Genomic DNA, 19,567 nt, shown 5'->3' with positions numbered 1-19,567 from the left:
TAGTGGACCCGATGATGAAGCATGTCACCACTAGGGTGAGTGAGGGTTTCCTGAAAAAATCATGTATTTTTTCTTGAAAGTTGGTCCAGTCCTTTGACCAACCACAGCTGGCCTCATATTTTTACGTGCTATTTTCACTTTATTAACGCCACACTGACGGACACTCTTCCTTTGTTTATTTATCTATTTGCTGGTGTAGTTATCCAATTAAAATACAGACCAGTTCATTTAAAAAAGATTAGCAACCCACCCCTTACATTTGAAGTAGATAACACGGAAAGATTACATGATTTTTTATTTTTTTTTAAGAAAAAGCAAAATACTACACGTTTGTAATCTGCTGTAATTGACATGCATTATTATTTACACAGATCGCATGCATACGTCTTAAAAGGGATACGATGGGATATGAACCTGTTACCTAGAGAACAACACCATTAGACTGAAGGACGCTCCGTAGCTGAGCAGTATAATTGTCAGCTATTAATATGAGGCACCATATTTTACTCTTGCTGCCTATAGCTACACAATATTTCCGACTAAAGTGTGCACTGGAAGCTTCTTTTCCGACCCATGTGCTGTTACTGTGACCAGACTATTCTATCCAACAAGTCTGCGCAATGAACCCGAGTGCTCTTTGCGACGTATAGCCGAGCAGTAGATGCTAAGCAGCTCCCAGAGGAGCCGAGCTGCAAAGGAGCAAGAGCAAGACACCAGGTTCGCCCATGCGCAGAGCAGGCAAAGAGCCACGGGTCGCTTAAAACAATTGGGGGCGCCCACTGAGGCTACCACGAGACTGAATGCTTCTCGCAAACACAGTAGCATTTTACAGATTGCGGCTCCCACCACTACTCTCCCTCAAGGTTTCCAGTGCATAAACACAACAATATTAAGATTGTGTGTTAACTGCAAACAACGTATGAAACTACGCGTACACGAAGTAGATACACTTCTGTAAGCACAAAGTTGGAGCTGCTGCTGGGGTGAGCTCATCCGCAGCAGCTTTCATATATGAGGCCAGGGCCAACTGCAGGGAAGTTGCTCAGTCTCTACTCGTAATGATGTTATATGAACTTATACAAAAGGACTTGAGGTCACAGTGCTCTAAATGTGATATCATTTACAAATATAGCCAGGCATCGAACAACAAAGTTGATAACGTGACTTGAGAACAAATATTTGTTAAAATATTTTATGTTTCTAAATGTGCACAATATATACATACAACTGGCCTCTTTAGTCTAAAATGATCAATAAGTGACAAACACATCTGTAAATCCCGTTAATGAGAAATAACAAAAAAAAATTCAATCCATTCTTTCTTGAGAGAATTAGCGTTTGGACGTCAAGGTCAGCGTAGAAGACACTCTAAAGATTTGGGGCAGCATATTGCTGAGTTGGTAAAACATTTCTTCCGAGATACTCTGGAAAAAAAGGAAAACTGACTTAAAATTAAGAATCTCATTGTTATACATTTGCATTGCATATATATGAAGCATTACATCACTAAAGCAGGCACTTTTTAAATTCATTGGAGAAAGGAACTGACCTTAGGACGTCAGCCCTAGCAGGTTGTCCCTATGCAGGTTACAACAGACTTCTTTACTCCTTCACTTCATCTTTCTCTCTTTATCTCTTGAACTTGCTACCTGTGCTTTATTTCAACCACATTATTCCATTTCTTCCCTCTTTCAGTCTCCTCTAGTCAATCCAGAATTTTTCAATCGACCTGTCCTCAAGGTTCCTCCTTCCTTTCTTTTTGCCCTCCTTAATTATTGCTTCCTGTACACCTTGAATGCCTCCTGCTTGAATGTTTGCAGGCTATCAAGGCATTCTTTTACCCTTTTATATTGGGTGCATATAATTCTAAGTGTTCAGTCTGTTGAGATCAGCATGAAAGCACTGGTGAAAAAACAACTGTTAACGTCATAATACAATCCAGCTGCATAACATATCACACAATATATTCTTCACAACTTCAGAAATGAATGTCCACCATTTATGATTAATGGCCCTCATTTTATTTATTTGTTTATTTTTAATTTAAAAAAAAAAATCTTTTTATTTGCAGATTAAAGTGAACAAAATTGGTCAATACAATTTGCGTAATAGAGTCAGTCAATAGCACCAGTACAATACATTGACAGTGATGGAGCGAGATTTAGAAATATATGTATTTCAACTCGCGAAGTTAAAACTTCCATAATTAAATAATCATATTAATGAGAATGGAGTGTTTTATTAATCAACCTAGAATAAAATGCATTCATTACATAAGGGACTAATACATGTGCTCATATATGTGCTTTATGTTGCTTCTGCATGTACGTGAAAAATAATGAACTAACCTTGTCTATTGTTTTTGTCAGTATTAAATGCGGCTGTTTTATTAATGGCATGTGCTTATTTTTGTGTGCACGTGTTATGGGTTTTCGTCTTTATGTTGCACAATTCTGTTTGTTGCTTTATTTGCTTCAGCTAGGTAACATAGATTAACGGGTTAATAATTAGTAAAGGTGGGTGGGTAACAGAATGAATTCTAATTCTTGCATTAATTATTTTTTTGTGTTTGTTTGAATACTAGTTCTCCATGAGAGAGGCCTAAGGCCTGAGGCCTATCCGATAATAAAGATGGTGTTGTCAAGTCCTGTCTAGAAAGAGCAAGAGCCCTGCGTGGAAATTTTTTATCACGTTGGAAGTTATTTTACAAGTTCATTTGAAAATGTATTATATTTGCTCATGGAAGGATGACTAGGCCAAGGTCGGAAACCGGCAGAGATTGCCAAGCTAAGGAAATCACGGACTGTCATTTACAAAATGTTTCTCTTTTAGGAAGCTGCGTGACTTGTGAATAAAAGACAATAGACTCTTAGAAAGGTCGGAACTAGGCTTCGAAAAAGGATGATGACACCATGGGCTGACGTCTATCAGCCAATGAAAGCTCTGGATGGCAGGGAAAAAGTATTATTTTTATTTAGATTAGCTAGGGAAAAAGGTATAAAAATTGCCCCCTTGGGCAGGAGGGCGCCTCTCGCTTTCCAGATCCTGAATGGCGTGTCGTGCTGAAGGACTTTTTGGAGCACGTAAGGATCAATAGGGTTAATGACTATTTCTTTAGGCTAAGTGAGTTTAGATAGGGAACTTTGGTGATGGAAACTGTTTATTTGCCTAAATTCATGCCAATTGATTTACTTTGAATCGTCATCCTATGTGTTAGTCCTCAATTAAAAACTGCTGAATTGCTAATAAAGAACTTAATAAATGCACTTACAGAAATGAAATTAATAAAATAAGACTTTTGATCAACAAGCTGGCCTTGTTATTTATGGTCTTGTTACCATTAGTTGATCCATTTACCTTAGTGACTTAATTAGTATGTTTTATGCGCAAAAACCATGGTCATGTATATAAATGTGTAAATAGCTTGTGAATAAGGTTCTGTTTAATTACGTCACATGATTCAGTTGCTCAAAATCTGTCTCGTTGGTTAATGGGCCTTGTAAATGATTTATGATTAATAGTGAGTATCTGGTATTGGGTAGTGTTGCTGAGACAGAATTTCTATAGGGGCGCTGGATCAATTCTCTGGTAGCAGAGTTACGGTTGCTATGGTAACTGACATGCTACATGGTAGTTACATAGGATCGATGTTTAACATATGTTGAGTTTCTTCACTTGTTACTTGTAGTCGAAAGGTTTTTTCCTGCAGTGTGAAAAATCCTAGTTGTGCCGGCACGTATATGAGTGGTGTGACAAATTAAGTTACACGTTGCAGTTGTTCTGTTTCAAAATAGTGGTATTGTCATATATCACTAGTGTTGTGGACGTACAACACGAGTTTAGGGATTTTAGGTGTGCTAGGTAAAATGTATTGTGAGGATTGTCTATGAAATTGTAACTTTCGAGTATAGGGACTTAGAGCCTGTTTTAAAACTCACTGTGAAAAGAGTAGTAGTATTTATCCAAACTTGTGTGAAGGGTAAGGAAGCGTCGTCTATTCTTACTGGCAAATGTCGATTTCTATGGTTGGTTAAAGTCCTGCCAGGATTTCATGTATGTATGGTTAGGGACATTTTCCGTTTGCAAGTGCATAAATGATTTTGTAATTCCGTTCAAGTCAAACTTTGAATTGCTATTTTATATGCATTCAGAGGGAAACGAGTTTGTTATTACCTGTTTGAAGGGTAGAGTAGCCATACTTTATCAACGATTGAATGTTCTGTGAAAATTGTGTTGTCTATTTCACGCAAGGAATACCTGAATAATTGTATAAACTGTCATTTATTTTAGCGAAACAGACAAATGGTTTGTTTTTCTGTCATTATTAATTGAAATTCTTTGAAAAAGTTTTCTTAAAATAGTGCTGTGAAAATATTTTGTGAAGGAGGGGTAAGCTCCAGGAGTGAGAGGCGAGAAGCTGCAGCGGCTGTGTACGTCACAGGGTCCGCGCTGTGATTGGCTAACATACGTCACAGCTAGCGCGCTGATTGGTTCACGTGACTCAGACGAGCTGTTAGCTGATTGGCTCATCCTGAAAGCAGCAATTCTATTGGTTGAGCAAGGTGGTGACGTAGCTTAACCTGATTGGCTTGTTGGTGTGTTTTGCGCACGGATTGGCTGGTTTTGCGGAACAACCAGGAAACATTTACGATCATTTTAAATTAAACGGATTTGATTAAAACATGAGTTAATACTACAAAAAAGAAGAGAAAAAGCTTACATGGCTTCAGAAATTGAAAAATATATTTTCACCCGATAAGAAAATTGAAACGAGAGGTGGAAAGTTACGTCATAAGTACAAAACACCTGCAGCCTATATGGAAGGTGAATATAGTTATCATACTTGCCTTTGGACGGATTATACCAAGGATGATGGTGTTTTAGCTTGGCCAGAAGATGGTTCTTTTAATATGAGGGTTTTGAAAAATTTGAGAAAAAAAATGATGGCTCTTGTGCTAAAGCCTAGGCCTACACAAGTTGAGGCTTTAGTTGAATGGGAGGATGAGATGTTTGAACTTCAACGAGAAGCAACAAGAGGTATAACAAGAGGTCCTAAATCAAATTCTCATAAGGAAACGCACGAGGATAGAATGCGTCGATGGAGACAGGCAGACATATGTGATGGTTTATATCCAGTGAGAGTAATGGTTACTGAAATACCAGGTCAAAGGAATACATAAAAGAAAAATAATATTGAAGGAAGTGAATTAGAAGACCCAGTCTTAGAAGAAATTTTTATGACTAATCATCAGAAACAGACTCCTTTTAAACCAGCTTGTTCATGGTCTACCCCAATGGTTTCTACAGGAACCACCCCAAGTGCACCTCCACTTAATGAGGAATCACCCAGATTTTACCCGAATAATACAGAAACTCCTGAAAGAGTAGAAACAAGAACAAATTCTGGTGCATATGGTGAAAGTAGACATTTTCCTGAAACTCCAGTTTCAAGAAATGAGACTCCTTCCAGAGGTTTAATGGGTGCTGGAAGAAATGAGGAAATTCCAAGTACTTCAGAATATTTACGATCAAAAGAATAATTAATTCGGCAATTAACTAAAGGCATGGAAGCAGTAACAGTTCCAGTAACGATTGGTCCTGTTCAGCCAGTTTTTGATCAGGGAGAAATTAGACATCCAGGTTTGACTATTTCATTAAATGCAGAAATTCAGAAAGTGGCGGAAAAAGTTTACTCAGAATTAACTGAAATACATCGTGAGAAAACAAGGATGCCAGATTTAACTTTTAATCCAGATTCATTATGCAGAACGCCAATGGGTGCAGAATCAGATACTGAATCTCCGGAAAAGAGTGTTGAGAAAACAGATTCAACCCCAAAGCTTGATGTTGCGAGATTTAAAGCAGATTTAGAGGAATTAATCATTGGCACAATTGGTCCTGACAGTTTAAAGCATTATCAAGATGATGAATTGTTATTCATTTGCAAAAGCATACAATGGAAAACAAAAAATAAATATGAACAGCTAGAAGAATTAGCTGCAAAATTAGAGATTGACTTGAGCAAACAGAAACATTTGGGAAAACATTACAGATTAGATTTTACTGAAAAAGACATTGGGAATTTTAATGCGATGGGAAGAATTCTGCATATAAAAGACTTGATTGTGTACATTAAGAAATTGGGTGATTGGAGCAAATGGAGAGTGAAGTGGACGAAGAAAAGAGAGGAAGAAAGGAGAGAAAGGGGCATGGTGGCTAATCAGTACCCAATGAGAGAAATAGCAGGAGGTGGTTATGTGCATTTTCCATGGTCTAGACAGGACATTCTGTTGTTCACAAATTATATTCCTCAGTTGAGAGAAAAGCCAGTGGAATGGTATCGACTAGTGGACAGATTCATAAAGGTTTTGAAAGTTCTGTGGATTGATCTGGATGGATTCTTTGACATTGTTGTCCCGTCAGATCTTTGGACAGAATGTAAAGTTTCTTTAAGTTGGCCAAAGGTAGAACCTGCTCGAGATGCAGCAACAGGTGCTCTATCATCAGAAGTCATGGGACTGTATGATAAAGGGATTTATTGGTTGAAAAACAAGATTCCACCAAAAGAAGTTGATTGGGTTAAAATTGACAGAACAAATCAAGAGCCAAAAGAGTCAGTACATTCATTCTATGAAAGATTACTGCTGGTATTTAAACAGTACGGTGGCTATGAAAAATTAAGTGAAAAGGACATGAGCCACTTTATATACAGATTTGTTTATGGCTTGAGACCTGAGATTGGTGATATGATCAGGAATGGTATTGCTGGATGGCAATCACTCTCAGTTGATGATATACAGAGAAAAGCAAAATACTGCAGTGATGAGATAGATGCGAAACAAAAAAAGCTTAAGGAAAAGGCAATGTGGGCACAGGTGAAAGTAGCTGAACAGCAGATTTCAAATTTGGAAAACAAAAATATCATAGGGTCAAGGAAAATTTAAGGGAAATTTTAATAAACCAAAATATAATGTTAATATTGAAGAGCTAAAACAAAAGCTGCCTTGTTTTAATTGCAGCGAAATTGGACACTGCAAGCGCGAGTGTAAAAATCCGCCCAGAAATTTAAAAAATACATCATTAAATCCACAGATGCAGAATGATGCAAATCTGCAGCAACAGCTACAGCGACAGTTAGCGAATCAGCAGAGTCAGATTCCACAACCTCCTCTTCCAAACTGTATGAATGGTCAGAGGTATAATTCGGAAACAGGATTCAGCGGAGGTGATCAGGTAATCAGACCGCAAAGAGTGAATGTGCCAAATGTTTCTCGACAATTTTTGATGACAGAAAATGGAGGAAGTGATTCTGAGGATTACTTAGGACGGTGCCTGAGAGAGGGGGAAGAGTGTGTGCTTGGAGCCACTCTTGTGGTTGACCAGTCTGGTCCATTTGTAAATGGCAAAGTGAATGATGTAGAAATCACTTTTCTTGTGGACACTGGTGCTACTCGTTCTACTGTTAGATCAGTGGAAATAGAAAACCTGCCTCTCTCTGGTGATAGCATCCAAGTAGTTGGTGTAGCTAATCAACAAATTAAAACAAATTTGACAGAGTCTGTGAAGGTAGAAATTGGCAAATTTAAAGACAAACACAGATTTGTAGTATGTAACAGCAGTCATGTAAACTTGCTAGGGAGAGACATTCTCTGCAAGTTGAACTGCAAAATATACTGCTCACCGGAGGGTATTGAGCTTCAGACATTAGAAGAAGATGGGCTTTACAGGTTAACGATGTTAATGGTTGAAGCAGAGGAAAGTAAATTATTTCCTGTATTTGATAAAGACAATTTACCTGAAGAACTGAAAAAGACAGTCAAAGCTGAAATTTGGGATTTGTCAGGAAGCGAAATGGGCTTGATGAAAAATGTTGACCCAGTTAAAATTACAGTGAAACAGGGAATAGATTTTCCAAACATTCCACAGTATAAAATGAAAGCAGAAACCATTGAAGGTGTCATTCCTGTAATTGACAAATTCATTAAACAAGGTGTACTGAAAGAAATTGAAAGCAGTCCTTGTAATTCACCATTTATGGGGGTCAAAAAGCCAAATGGAACGTACAGAATAGTTCAGGACCTGAGAAAGGTTAATCAAATAGTTGTTCCATGTTGCCCAGTTGTTCCAAACCCAGCAGTGATTCTTTACCAAATTCCGCATGATGCAGAATGGTATACAGTCATTGATCTTTGCAATGCGTTTTTTACTGTTCCATTGCATCCAGATCGCCAGCAAATATTTGCGTTCCGGTTCCAGAACCGCATATTAGCATGGTGTCGTATCCCTCAAGGGTATACAGAGAGTCCATCTATCTTTAATCAGTTGTTAAAAAAGTCTTTCGAGAATCTAAATTTACCTGGAAAATCAACATTAGTTCAGTACATTGATGACTTACTTGTAGCAGCAAAAACACGAGATAACTGTGTCACAGATACAATTACTCTTTTGAATCACCTAGCAGATGAGGGACATAAAGTATCACCTGCAAAATTAGTTTTGCAAACAAGAAGTAAAATATCTTGGTCACAGAATTGCAAAGGGAATCAGACAAGTGACAATTGAGAGAATCAAAATGATTCAGGGAATGCAACCTCCAAAAACACAGAGACAAGTCAGGTTGTTTCTAGGGATGGTTGGCTATTGTCGTCAGTGGATTAGTGAATTTTCAGTAATTGCAAAACCACTGCAGAGATTAACAAAATCAGATATAAAAGATCCAATTGTTCTCACAGAAATTGAGATGCAAGCTTTTGAAAAGCTGAAAAGAAGTTTATGTGAAGCGCCTGCTTTAGGCATGCCTGATTATGAAAAGGATTTTGAGCTATATTGCAGTGAAAGAGAAGGATGTGCATTATCTGTTCTAATTCAGACATGGAAAACTGAGAAAGCTAATAGCGTATTTCTCAGCAGTACTTGATCCTGTTGCAAAAGCATTACCAGGCTGCTTAAAATCAGTAGCTGCAACAAGTGTGAGCCTTGAGCAAAGTGAGGGAATTATTATGGGATTTCCTGTAAAAGTCTATGTACCACATTCAGTAGAAATTCTCCTTACCAGAAGCAAAACGCAGCATTTAACAAGTAACAGACTTACCAAATATGAGAAAATTATTCTGGGATCAGATAATGTCTCGATAGCAAGGTGTGTAAATTTAAATCCTTCCACATTATTGCCTGATGGTACTGTAACAGAGATCAGAAATGAAAACGACATTGACCAGGAGTGCTTGGATGTTTTGGAATATTGCACCAAGCCCAGGCAGGACATTAAAGAGGTTCCCCTGTCTGAGTCAGATTTTGTTTATTTTGTTGATGGTTCTTGCCTGAGAACAGAGGAGGGTTTTCTGAGAGCAGCATATTCTGTCTGTACAGTTGGTACTGTGATCGAAGCATCATGTCTCGAAGGAATTCGTTCAGCTCAAGTAGCGGAATGGATTACTTTGATTCGTGCTTGTGAGAAGGCAAAAGATTTAAAAATAACCATAGTGACTGATAGCCAATACGGATACGGAGTTGTGCATGATTATGGACAGCTCTGGTCTCAAAGAGGTTACTTAACCTCTGCAGGGACTCCCATCAGAAATGCAAAATTGATAATAAGATTGATCGATGGCATTCAGTTACCAGAAAAGATTGCTGTCGTAAAATGTGCAGCTCACAAGAAAGGCGAAGATTTTATCACAAAAGGAAATGCCTATGCAGATGAGATTGCCACACATGGTTAAAAGCAGAATGTAGACAGCGAGAAGAGGATGGAATTTGGACATACAAAGATGGCAGACCAGTTTTACCAAATAGCATGATTGCTGACATGGCTAGGATGTATCATGGTCAGGGACATATTGGAAGAGATTCCATGATTAGGCTGTTCAGACAGACTTGGTTCAATCCAAAGTTCAGAATTATTGCGGAGTCTTTTTGCCAAAGGTGCCTAATTTGTCAACAAATTAACCCCAACAGAAAAACAGTTGTGAGCATGGGAACCATAGGACGGGAGGGTGGTCCATTCACAAGGTTACAAATGGATTTCATTGACATGCCGCCACACAACAAGTTACGTCCTTGTAATAATCTGTTTGTTTTCAAGATGGGTTGAAGCGTTTCCTACACGTCACAATGATTCAGTTACTGCTGCCAAATTGCTTTAAAGGGAGATCATATCTAGGTACGGTTTTCCGGTGACTGTGGAAACTGATCATGGAACACATTTTGAAAACAGATTATTGCAAATGATTTGTGAAGCTTTAAACATAGAACAGAAGTTACATTGTGCATACAGACCAGAAGCATCAGGTGTTGTTGAGCAAGTAAATGGAACTATTAAAAATAGAATTGGCAAAATGTGTCTAGCTACAGGTATGAAGTGGACTGACGCACTTCCACTTGTTTTGATGTCTTTGAGAAGTACCCCTGATAAAAAGACAGGTTTAAGCCCACATGATATTGTCATGGGCAGGGTCATGAGACAAGCATTTATACCAGTAGGAAAGTTGATGACTATTAATGATAGCGTCATTTTGGAGTACCGCAGGAACTTATCTGACGTCGTGACTTCTGTGTTCCATTAGGTGGGAACTGTAGTACAAACAAGAGAAAAAGAGCAAGCACATGGTCTGTTACCAGGTGACTGGGTAAGGACAAAAGCTCATCGAAGAAGAAACTGTCTGGTACCCAGGTGGCAGAAAGCAAGACAGATAATTCTTGTCACAACAAATGCAGTAAAGTGGAAGGGTTTGAAAAGGTGGATACATGCAAGCCACACAATTCGTGTACCACCACCTGAAAATCCTGACGAAGGTGACACTACAGCAGATTCAGATTCTGAAGAAGAACCTGAGAGAAATCCAGATCCTGAAGATCGACAGGAAAGTCGACATCTGGAAAATTCAACTGCGAATAAGGCATTGAATGAAAAAGATTTAGATATTGTGAAAGTAGACTTTGATAATGATAAAGATCTGCTAGAAAAAGAGGTGGAAACAGAGTCTCAACAAGAAGCCATTGATGATCAGGAGAGTATTGAAAAGCAGAAGAGAAGCTCTGAAAGCAGGAACGGAAATTCTGAAACTGGGAAGTTAGATGTAATTCAAGAAGAAGACAAGTTACCAAGTACCAGCTATAAGGATAGAGTTCCTAACAGTGAAGCTGCCGAGTAAAGAAGTACCTGAGTCCAGAATTCAAATATCTGACAGCGAAACTGATGACAGTGATGAAGAATCTCAAATAAGAAATTTCAGGAAAAGGGCTTGGAGAACAGAGTGTAATGTGTCTAAGCCAAAGAAGAAATTACCAAGAAAAGGTGATAATTGGCCAAAAGAAAATGAAGGCCTAAAATTCTAATTGGTTAACAGGTCAAAAGAGCAAGTAAACGAAATATCAAGTCAAAAAGGTGACACTGAAAAGAAAAGTGAAGCAGGAAAGAAAATAGAAGTCATTAGTAGTAGGGCAATAGTGACAATGATTGAAATATTTCTGTAAATATTGTGGTTTTATTTTTGGCATAAGGCTGAAGAAATTGTGTTAGCTGGAAAAACATTGTTGACGTAAGGTCGAAGAAAAGCGGTTAGAAAGTAGGGGTTTATTTTTTTTAAAAAAAGGGGGTATATTAGTAATTTTTAAATTTTTTGATTTTTGTTTTCTTTGCAAGGCTCTTGTTAGCAGAAGTAAAGATGCCTTATACTTATACTAATACCAATTCTAGATGCTCCATCCTAAGGAGATGTAAAATGTCTTCCATTTGTGTGATCCTAATAATCTTGCTTTGGTTAATTTTAGCTGTTATTTTCCCTTTTGGGATCGATAAGGAGACTTATAAAGCTAATATGACAAGTAAGGCTATGGCTAAACAAGATAATTATGATGTAACAAGCAAAACTAACAGAGTTATTAATCACAGACCAGAGATTCACCAAGATAGATCTGTTGTTGATTTTTCTAGCAATACTTTTTCAAGGTTACTAGCCGAGTATGTAAAAGTCATGGAAGTTAAAGATTGTTATATCTGAGTGAAATTGCCTGCTTCTGTTTCGGAGGAAGTAACTTATAATATGTTTCCTCTTACTTATGGCATAACCTGTAGTGTGATAGCTAGCTTATTTTATCAGACTGGTCGTTTATAATATTATTATTCAAATTATGATGAGATCTTTGCAAACCTGAAGATTGACAAAAGCTTCTGCCTGTCTTACGAGCGCTGTGACTCTCGCTAACTTTGTACAATTATTCTGTGCTGTCCTACTCTGCATCGCTCGATAGTTTATATTAGACCTTCATTTTAATTGCTATTGCTCGTTTCCCACAGCGTATCCCCACTTCGTGCCCCATCCTGCTCCGGTTTCACTTTTGCGGCCATTTGGTTGTTGTTGTGCCTCGGAGCCCGCCCTCTCCACCCCGCTCCCGCCGCCCAGCTGCTCCTCCCTCCCACGGACTGCTTAGGATTGCCCCGTCCCCAGTAACACTGTGACCATCCCGACGCTCTCGGTGGCGGTCGCTCCCCACGCTCCCTGCTGCCCTGTGTTATTGCTGAGCTGTGATCCTTGCCTCACGCCTTGAACAACTGCTGCCTGTGGTATCGTTAAGCTGCTCTCTTTGATCTGCGCCTGAATAACTGCTGCCTGCCTTACGAGCGCTGTGACTCTCGCTAACTTTGTACAATTATTCTGTGCTGTCCTAGTCTGCATCGCTTGATAGTTTATATTAGACCTTCATTTTAATTGCTATTGCTCGTTTCCCAGGGCATATCCCCACTTCGTGCCCCATCCTGCTCCGGTTTCACTTTTGCGGCCATTTGATTGTTGTTGTGCCTCGGAGCCCGCCCTCTCCACCCCGCTCCCGCCTCCCAGCTGCTCCTCCCTCGCCCCTCCACCATCCACATATGACAGATGCTTTCGCGTGCAGCATTCACGTGCAGCGGTCGCGCCCCAATCGCGCCGAAGGTGCGCCAAAGGTAAGCCCGTCTACGCCCGTCCGCGCCTGGACCACGCCTAGCGCCAGACCCCCTGGCCCCCGCAAAACCCATTCCGCCCGCATACCATATGATGCCTCAACCCTCGCAGCCCTTACCCCGGCCGCCCACCCAACTGCTTCCTAGCCGCCCCAGGCCCCAGGTCACCCATGGACCCTTCACCTGCCACTCCTGCAAGTTCGACTGCATCAGGACCCACACCAAATCCACTAACTCCAATCAGAGCTTCGACAACAACCACCTAAAGTGCATCCTGCTCAACACCCGCTCGGTCCACAAACACTCCATTGAACTTTGGAACCTACTCGACACCACATCACCGGACATCGCTTTCCTTACAGAAACCTGGATGAACGCCTCATCAGCGCCCGACATCGCCATAGCTATCTCAGACGGCTACAAGATCATTCGAAAGGACCGCATCAACCAAACTGGAGGAGGCATAGCCATCTTCCATAAGAACACCATCCGCATCACGACCAGTTCTGACGACAACCTTGCTACCGCTGAACACCTTCACTTCCAGATCCACACCGACTCCAAAACCACACTCAGAGGCACCCTCATCTACAGACCTCCAGGACCCCGCACACAATTCAGCGAAGACATCACTGACTTCATCAGCCCACATGCCCTCCCCTCCGAGAACTACATCCTACTGGGAGACCTCAACTTCTACCTGGAAAAGAACAACGACAACACCACCACCACTCTCCTGGACAACCTGGCCAATCTCGGACTCAAACAAGTTCAAGTTCCGAAATTTGTATAGCGCACTACTCACCCAGAGGGTCTCAAGGCGCTTGAGGGAGGGTGGTGCATTACTTATCGAATAACCAGGTTTTAAGTTGCATTCTGAAGGAGAGGTGGTTCTGTGTAAGTCGAAGGTGAGTGGGGAGAGAATTCCAGGTTTTGGCCGCTAAGTAGGAGAAGGATCGTCCTCTCATGGTGGATCTTTGGATGCGCGGAATTGCGGCGAGGGCTAGATTGGATGATCGTAGTTGTCGGGTGGGTGTGTAGAAGGATGACTTCGGTGGCCTCTGATTTGGATGGGGGGAGGCGGACTCTCTGGGTTCTCCCGGCGAGGAACGAGATGATCCAATCCAGAGCTTGTTGACACCCCCACCCACCTTGCCGGGCACACGCTCGACCCAATCTTCACCTCCTGCAAACACATCTCCTTCGATCACACCACAGCTCTCCATTGGATGGACCACAGCTGCGTTCACTTCAACTACAACAAGACCACGACCCACAACCCCCCACAACCTATTCCCTGAAGAAATTGGAACAAAATCACCACCGCCCACCTCTCCTCTTCGTTTCACCTAAACCCTCCGGCCAAATCATCGGACCCAAACCAAGCAGCCACCAACCTCACACATTGGATCACCCTCATCGCCGGCGAACTAGCACCCTTGAAAAACCATCAAATCATGCATGGTACCAAAAAAGCCCCCTGGTTCAACAATGACGTTAAGAAATCCAAGAAGTTCTGCCGCACCCTCGAGAAAGCCTGGAGAAAAAACCCAACCACTGACAACCTGGCCACCTTCAAGAACGCCACCCATAACACCACCATGTGATCCGATCCACCAAAAAATCAGCATTCAAAGATCGACTCGACTACAACGACCAAAACAGCAAGGAACTATTCAACATCGTAAAAGAATTTACCAACCCCACCGCCGGCACCAACGACATCACTCCCTCCCAAGACCTCTGCGACTCTTTATCCTCATTCTTCCACAACAAAATCGCCGACATACATAACAGCTTTGAAAACCAGTCCGATGACCAGTCCACTCCACCCACCTCCGAACCAAAATAGCACTCTAACAACCTTTGCGCCTGGAACCCAATCACTACTGAAGACACCATCCACCTGATGAACTCCATCCACTCAGGATCACCAACCGACCCATGCCCCCACCACATTTTCAACAAAGCAGACTCCATCATCGCACCCCATCTCCGCGATGTCATCAACTGTTCCTTCAACTCCGCCACCTTCCTGGAAATCTGGAAACATGCCAAACTCAGCGCCCTTCTGAAGAAACCCACAGCAGACCCCCCTGAACTTAAGAACTACCGCCCCATCTCGCTCCTCCCATTCCCTGCCAAAGTCATTGAGAAAGCCGTCAACAATCAGCTCGCCGCCTTCCTTGAATCCAACAAATCCCTCGACCCCTCACAGTCCATCTTTCGAGCCAAACACAGCACCGAAACCGCCCTCATCGCAGCAACTGACGACATCTGAACGCTACTGGACAACGGAGAAACAGCTGCCCTCATCCTACTTGACCTCTCCGCCGCCTTCGACACAGTCTGTCATAGCACCCTCATACAACGCCTCAGCAACGTTGGATTACAAGGAAAAGCTTTGGACTGGATCATCTCGTTCCTCGCCGGAAGAACCCAGAGAGTCCGCCTCCCCCCATTCAAATCAGAGGCCACAGAAGTCATCTGCGGCGTACCACAAGGATCATCACTCAGTCCCATCCTCTTCAACGTCTACATGAGCCCCCTCGCATCCATCGCGCGATAACATAACCTCAACATCATCTCCTACGCAGACGACACCCAGCTGATCCTCTCCCTCACCAAAGACCCAAACACCGCCAAAACTAATCTACACGAAGGAATTAAGAAGTAGCCGAATGGATGAAGAACAGCCGTTTAAAACTAAACTCGGACAAAACGGAAGTCCTCATCTTAGGATCATCCCCCTCTACCTGGGACGACTCATGGTGGCCACCGGCCCTGGGTACAGCACCCATACCTAAAGATCACGCACGTAACCTGGGCTTCATCCTAGACTCCTCCCTCTCGATGACCAGACATGTCAACGCCGTCTCATCATCATGCTTCAACATCCTACGCATGCTCAAAAAAATCTTCCGTTGGATCCCCACTGAAACAAGAAAGACAGTCACCCACGCACTGGTCACAAGCCGACTGGATTACGGAAATACCCTTTACGCCGGAACCACAGCCAAACTTCAGAAAAAACTCCAACGCATCCAAAACGCCTCAGCCAGACTCGTACTGGACATCCCCCCGTCAAGCTCACATTTCCGGTCACCTGAAAGACCTCCACTGGCTCCCCGTCAACAAGAGAATAACGTTCCGGCTCCTCACCCACGCACACAAAGCCCTCTACGACCTAGGACCCGAATGCCTCAACACACGACTGTCCTTCTACACACCCACCCGCCAACTACGATTGTCCAATCAAGCCCTCGCCGCAATTCCGCGCATCCATAGATCCACCATGGGGGGAAGATCCTTCTCCTACTTAGCGGCAAAAACCTGGAACTCTCTTCCCACCCACCTCCGCCTTACACAGAACCACCTCTCCTTCAGAAAGCAGCTAAAAACCTGGCTATTCGATAAATAAAGCACCCACCCTCCCTCAAGCTCCTTGAGACCCTCTGGGTCAGTAGTGCGCTATACAAATTTCTGAACTTGAACTTGAACTTGAACTTGAAAATGTCGCCATTCACATTGACAAACCATTTAGTGGTAAATTTTGTATTAGGAGAGACAATACATTGTTCGATAATTATTTTGTAGGTGCAAGTCATTGTGAGGACACTTAATAAATCATGGGGGGATGGGGATTCAAAGGTGGCAAGGATCCAATTTTCCCTGGAATTTATTTTGTATGCAGAGACAAAGCTTATTACAACCTTCCTGATCACTGGTATGGGACTTGTTTTGTTGGACTTGTTTTTCCAAAAATATTCCACGTTGACAGAAATGCAGAAGGTTCATTTGAAATCAGCAATCATTTGAATAGATTTAAAAGAGAAAGTTTCTCAGAAATTTTGGGAGACATCTTTGAAGCAGTAATACCTTTAGTGGGTATAACACAGAATGCTGGTAGAACTAGAAAATTGTCCACAATTGTTGACAGGTTGTCAACTGACACAGCTAGTGGCTTCCAATTAGTGGATACTGAGCTCATTGCTATACGGTCCATGGTAATGCAGAATCGTCTTGCTTTAGACATTCTGCTAGCAAAAGAGGGAGGAGTTTGTGGCATTTTGCATGTCCAACACTGCTGCACCTATATCCCAGATAAGAGTCAGAGTATTGAGATGTACATCAAAAACATTTCAGAGATTCATTCAGAGATTGTACCCTTAGAAGAGGAAGATTTATCAGAACGTTTGACCAAAAGAATTTCAGCAATCAAAACCTGGTTTCAAGAGCTAGGTAGTTCAATCTTAGGCAAAATACTGACACCTTTATTAGTTATAGTCTTTGTGATACTTTTGTTGAAGATCAATTGCATGCTACACAAGAGAAAGAAGTACCTAAGGGAAAAGAAGAGAATTTATAAGCTTAGAAAGGAACAGGCGAGAGAAATAGAACTGGAAGAGGTTCGTAGAACTCAATATGAGAGTTGCAGGCAAACAGCTGAGACAAGAATTTAGAAATACTAGCACAGTCAAAATCAAAACATGTTCTGAAATAAAAATTGCTAAATTTTTGGGTGTGGTTTGGTGATTTTGAAATCACCAGATGAGGGAGTTGATGGAGCGAGATTTAGAAATATATTTGTTTCAACTCGCGAAGTTAAAACTTCCATAAATAAATAATCATATTAATGAGAATGGAGTGTTTTATTTATCAACCTAGATTAAAATGCATTCATTACATAAGGGACTAATACATGTGCTCATATATGTGCTTTATGTTGCTTCTGCATGTACGTGAAAAATAATGAACTAACCTTGTCTATTGTTTTTGTCAGTATTAAATGCGGCTGTTTTATTAATGGCATGTGCTTATTTTTGTGTGCACGTGTTATGGGTTTTCGTTTTTATGTTGCACAATTCTGTTTGTTGCTTTATTTGCTTCAGCTAGGTAGCATAGATTAACGGATTAATAATTAGTAAAGGTGGGTGGGTAACAGAATGGATTCTTATTCTTGCATTAATTATTTTTTTGTGTTTGTTTGAATACTAGTTCTCCATGAGGGAGGCCTAAGGCCTGAGGCTATCCGATAATAAAGATGGTGTTGTCAAGTCCTGTCCAGAAAGAGCAAGAGCCCTGCGTGGAAATTTTTTATCACGTTGGAAGTTATTTTACAAGTTCATTTGAAAATGTATTATATTTGCTCATGGAAGGACGACTAGGCCAAGGTCGGAAACCGGCAGAGATTGCCAAGCTAAGGAAGTCACGGACTGTCATTTACAAAATGTTTCTCTGAGGAAGCTGCGTGACTTGTGAATAAGAGACAATAGACTCTTAGAAAGGTCGGAACTAGGCTTCGAAAAAGGATGATGACACCATGGGCTGACGTCTATCAGCCAATGAAAGCTCTGGATGGCAGGGAAAAAGTATTCTTTTTAGTTAGTTTAGCTAGGGAAAAAGGTATAAAAATTTCTCCCTTGGGCAGGAGGGCGCCTCTCGCTTTCCAGATCCTGAATGGCATGTCGTGCTGAAGGACTTTTTGGAGCACGTAAGGATCAATAGGGTTAATGACTATTTCTTTAGGCTAAGTGAGTTTAGATAGGGAACTTTGGTGATGGAAACTGTTTATTTGCCTAAATTCATGGCAATTGATTTACTTTGAATCGTCATCCTATGTGCTAATCCTCAATTAAAAACTGCTGAATTGCTAATAAAGAACTTAATAAATGCACTTACAGAAATGAAATTAATAAAATAAGACTTTTGATCAACAAGCTGGCCTTGTTATTTATGGTCTTGTTACCATTACCTTAGTGACTTACCTAGTATGTTTTATGCGCAAAAACCATGGTCATGTATATAAATGTGTAAATAGCTTGTGAATAAGGTTCTGTTTAATAAGGTCACATGATTCAGTTGCTCAAAATCTGTCTCGTTGGTTAATGGGCCTTGTAAATGATTTATGATTAATAGTGAGTATCTGGTATTGGGTAGTGTTGCTGAGACAGAATTTCTATAGGGGCGCTGGATCAACAGTGTGATACATAGTGTAATTCGAATTACAATGGCCCACATTTTAAATTAAAGAGTACTACCACAACACATGACAAACATCAAATCTCAAATCCTTAGGGATGATAGTTAGCATGGATGTCTATGGGCAGTTTTTCTTTTTTCGATTTTTATTTATACAACTTTTCAATAACAAGGCATTCACAGTTTTTACAATACAGTCAAGACATGTGTACATATTCCTGATAGCCAAGATGTTTTACTGTTTGATAATGGAACATTACAAAACCATTGATGTTAAGTTGGATACCTGTCAGAACTCTATGGTATATATCTGTTAATTGATGTACTGCCAGGTCGTTTGCTGGTTATGTAATAAAAATATTTCAAAAAAAACAAAAACATTTCGAATACCCTCTGGTAACAATTCAAGGCAACTTGATTCTGACCCAATCACCAACCTTGACCGCCAACCGCTCCTCTGGACTTTTAGTCATATATTTTCTTTGTGCAACCTCATGCCTCTTCCTCTCCATAATTTATGCCTGTTTGTCATCTGACACCTCCAAACTATTCATCCATGAATGCACCAATTTGGTTGCAGCCAAAGCTAAGAGGGACATCGCATTAACTGCATTAGGGGTGGTATGTATTGTCCACAACAAATCA

The 19,567-nt window shown here is 41.0% G+C and overlaps 1 protein-coding gene and 1 pseudogene across 3 annotated transcripts in view; one reads left to right on the top strand and one right to left on the bottom strand.

Annotated features, from left to right (window-relative positions):
• Positions 1-279: 279 nt before the first annotated feature.
• The window catches only part of FERRY3 (FERRY endosomal RAB5 effector complex subunit 3), a 327,577-nt gene continuing 308,289 nt past the window's right edge, over positions 280-19,567 (bottom strand). For 2 of the 3 annotated variants that reach the window (XM_086921357.1, XM_086921377.1), the window contains one exon: positions 280-1,424. In XM_086921357.1, coding sequence (XP_086777483.1) covers positions 1,332-1,424 — 93 coding nt within the window. In that variant the 3' untranslated portion in view covers positions 280-1,331. Of the gene's footprint in view, positions 1,425-19,409; positions 19,509-19,567 lie in introns of those variants that run through there. The other variant, XM_086921366.1, reaches the window with a different exon arrangement.
• On the top strand, positions 4,683-17,959 carry LOC147751661 (uncharacterized; annotated as a pseudogene).

Source organism: Lissotriton vulgaris, chromosome 1_1 (assembly GCF_964263255.1).
Source record: "Lissotriton vulgaris chromosome 1_1, aLisVul1.2, whole genome shotgun sequence".
Classification (NCBI taxonomy): domain Eukaryota; kingdom Metazoa; phylum Chordata; class Amphibia; order Caudata; family Salamandridae; genus Lissotriton; species Lissotriton vulgaris.
This window is presented reverse-complemented; position numbering and strand designations above follow the sequence as displayed.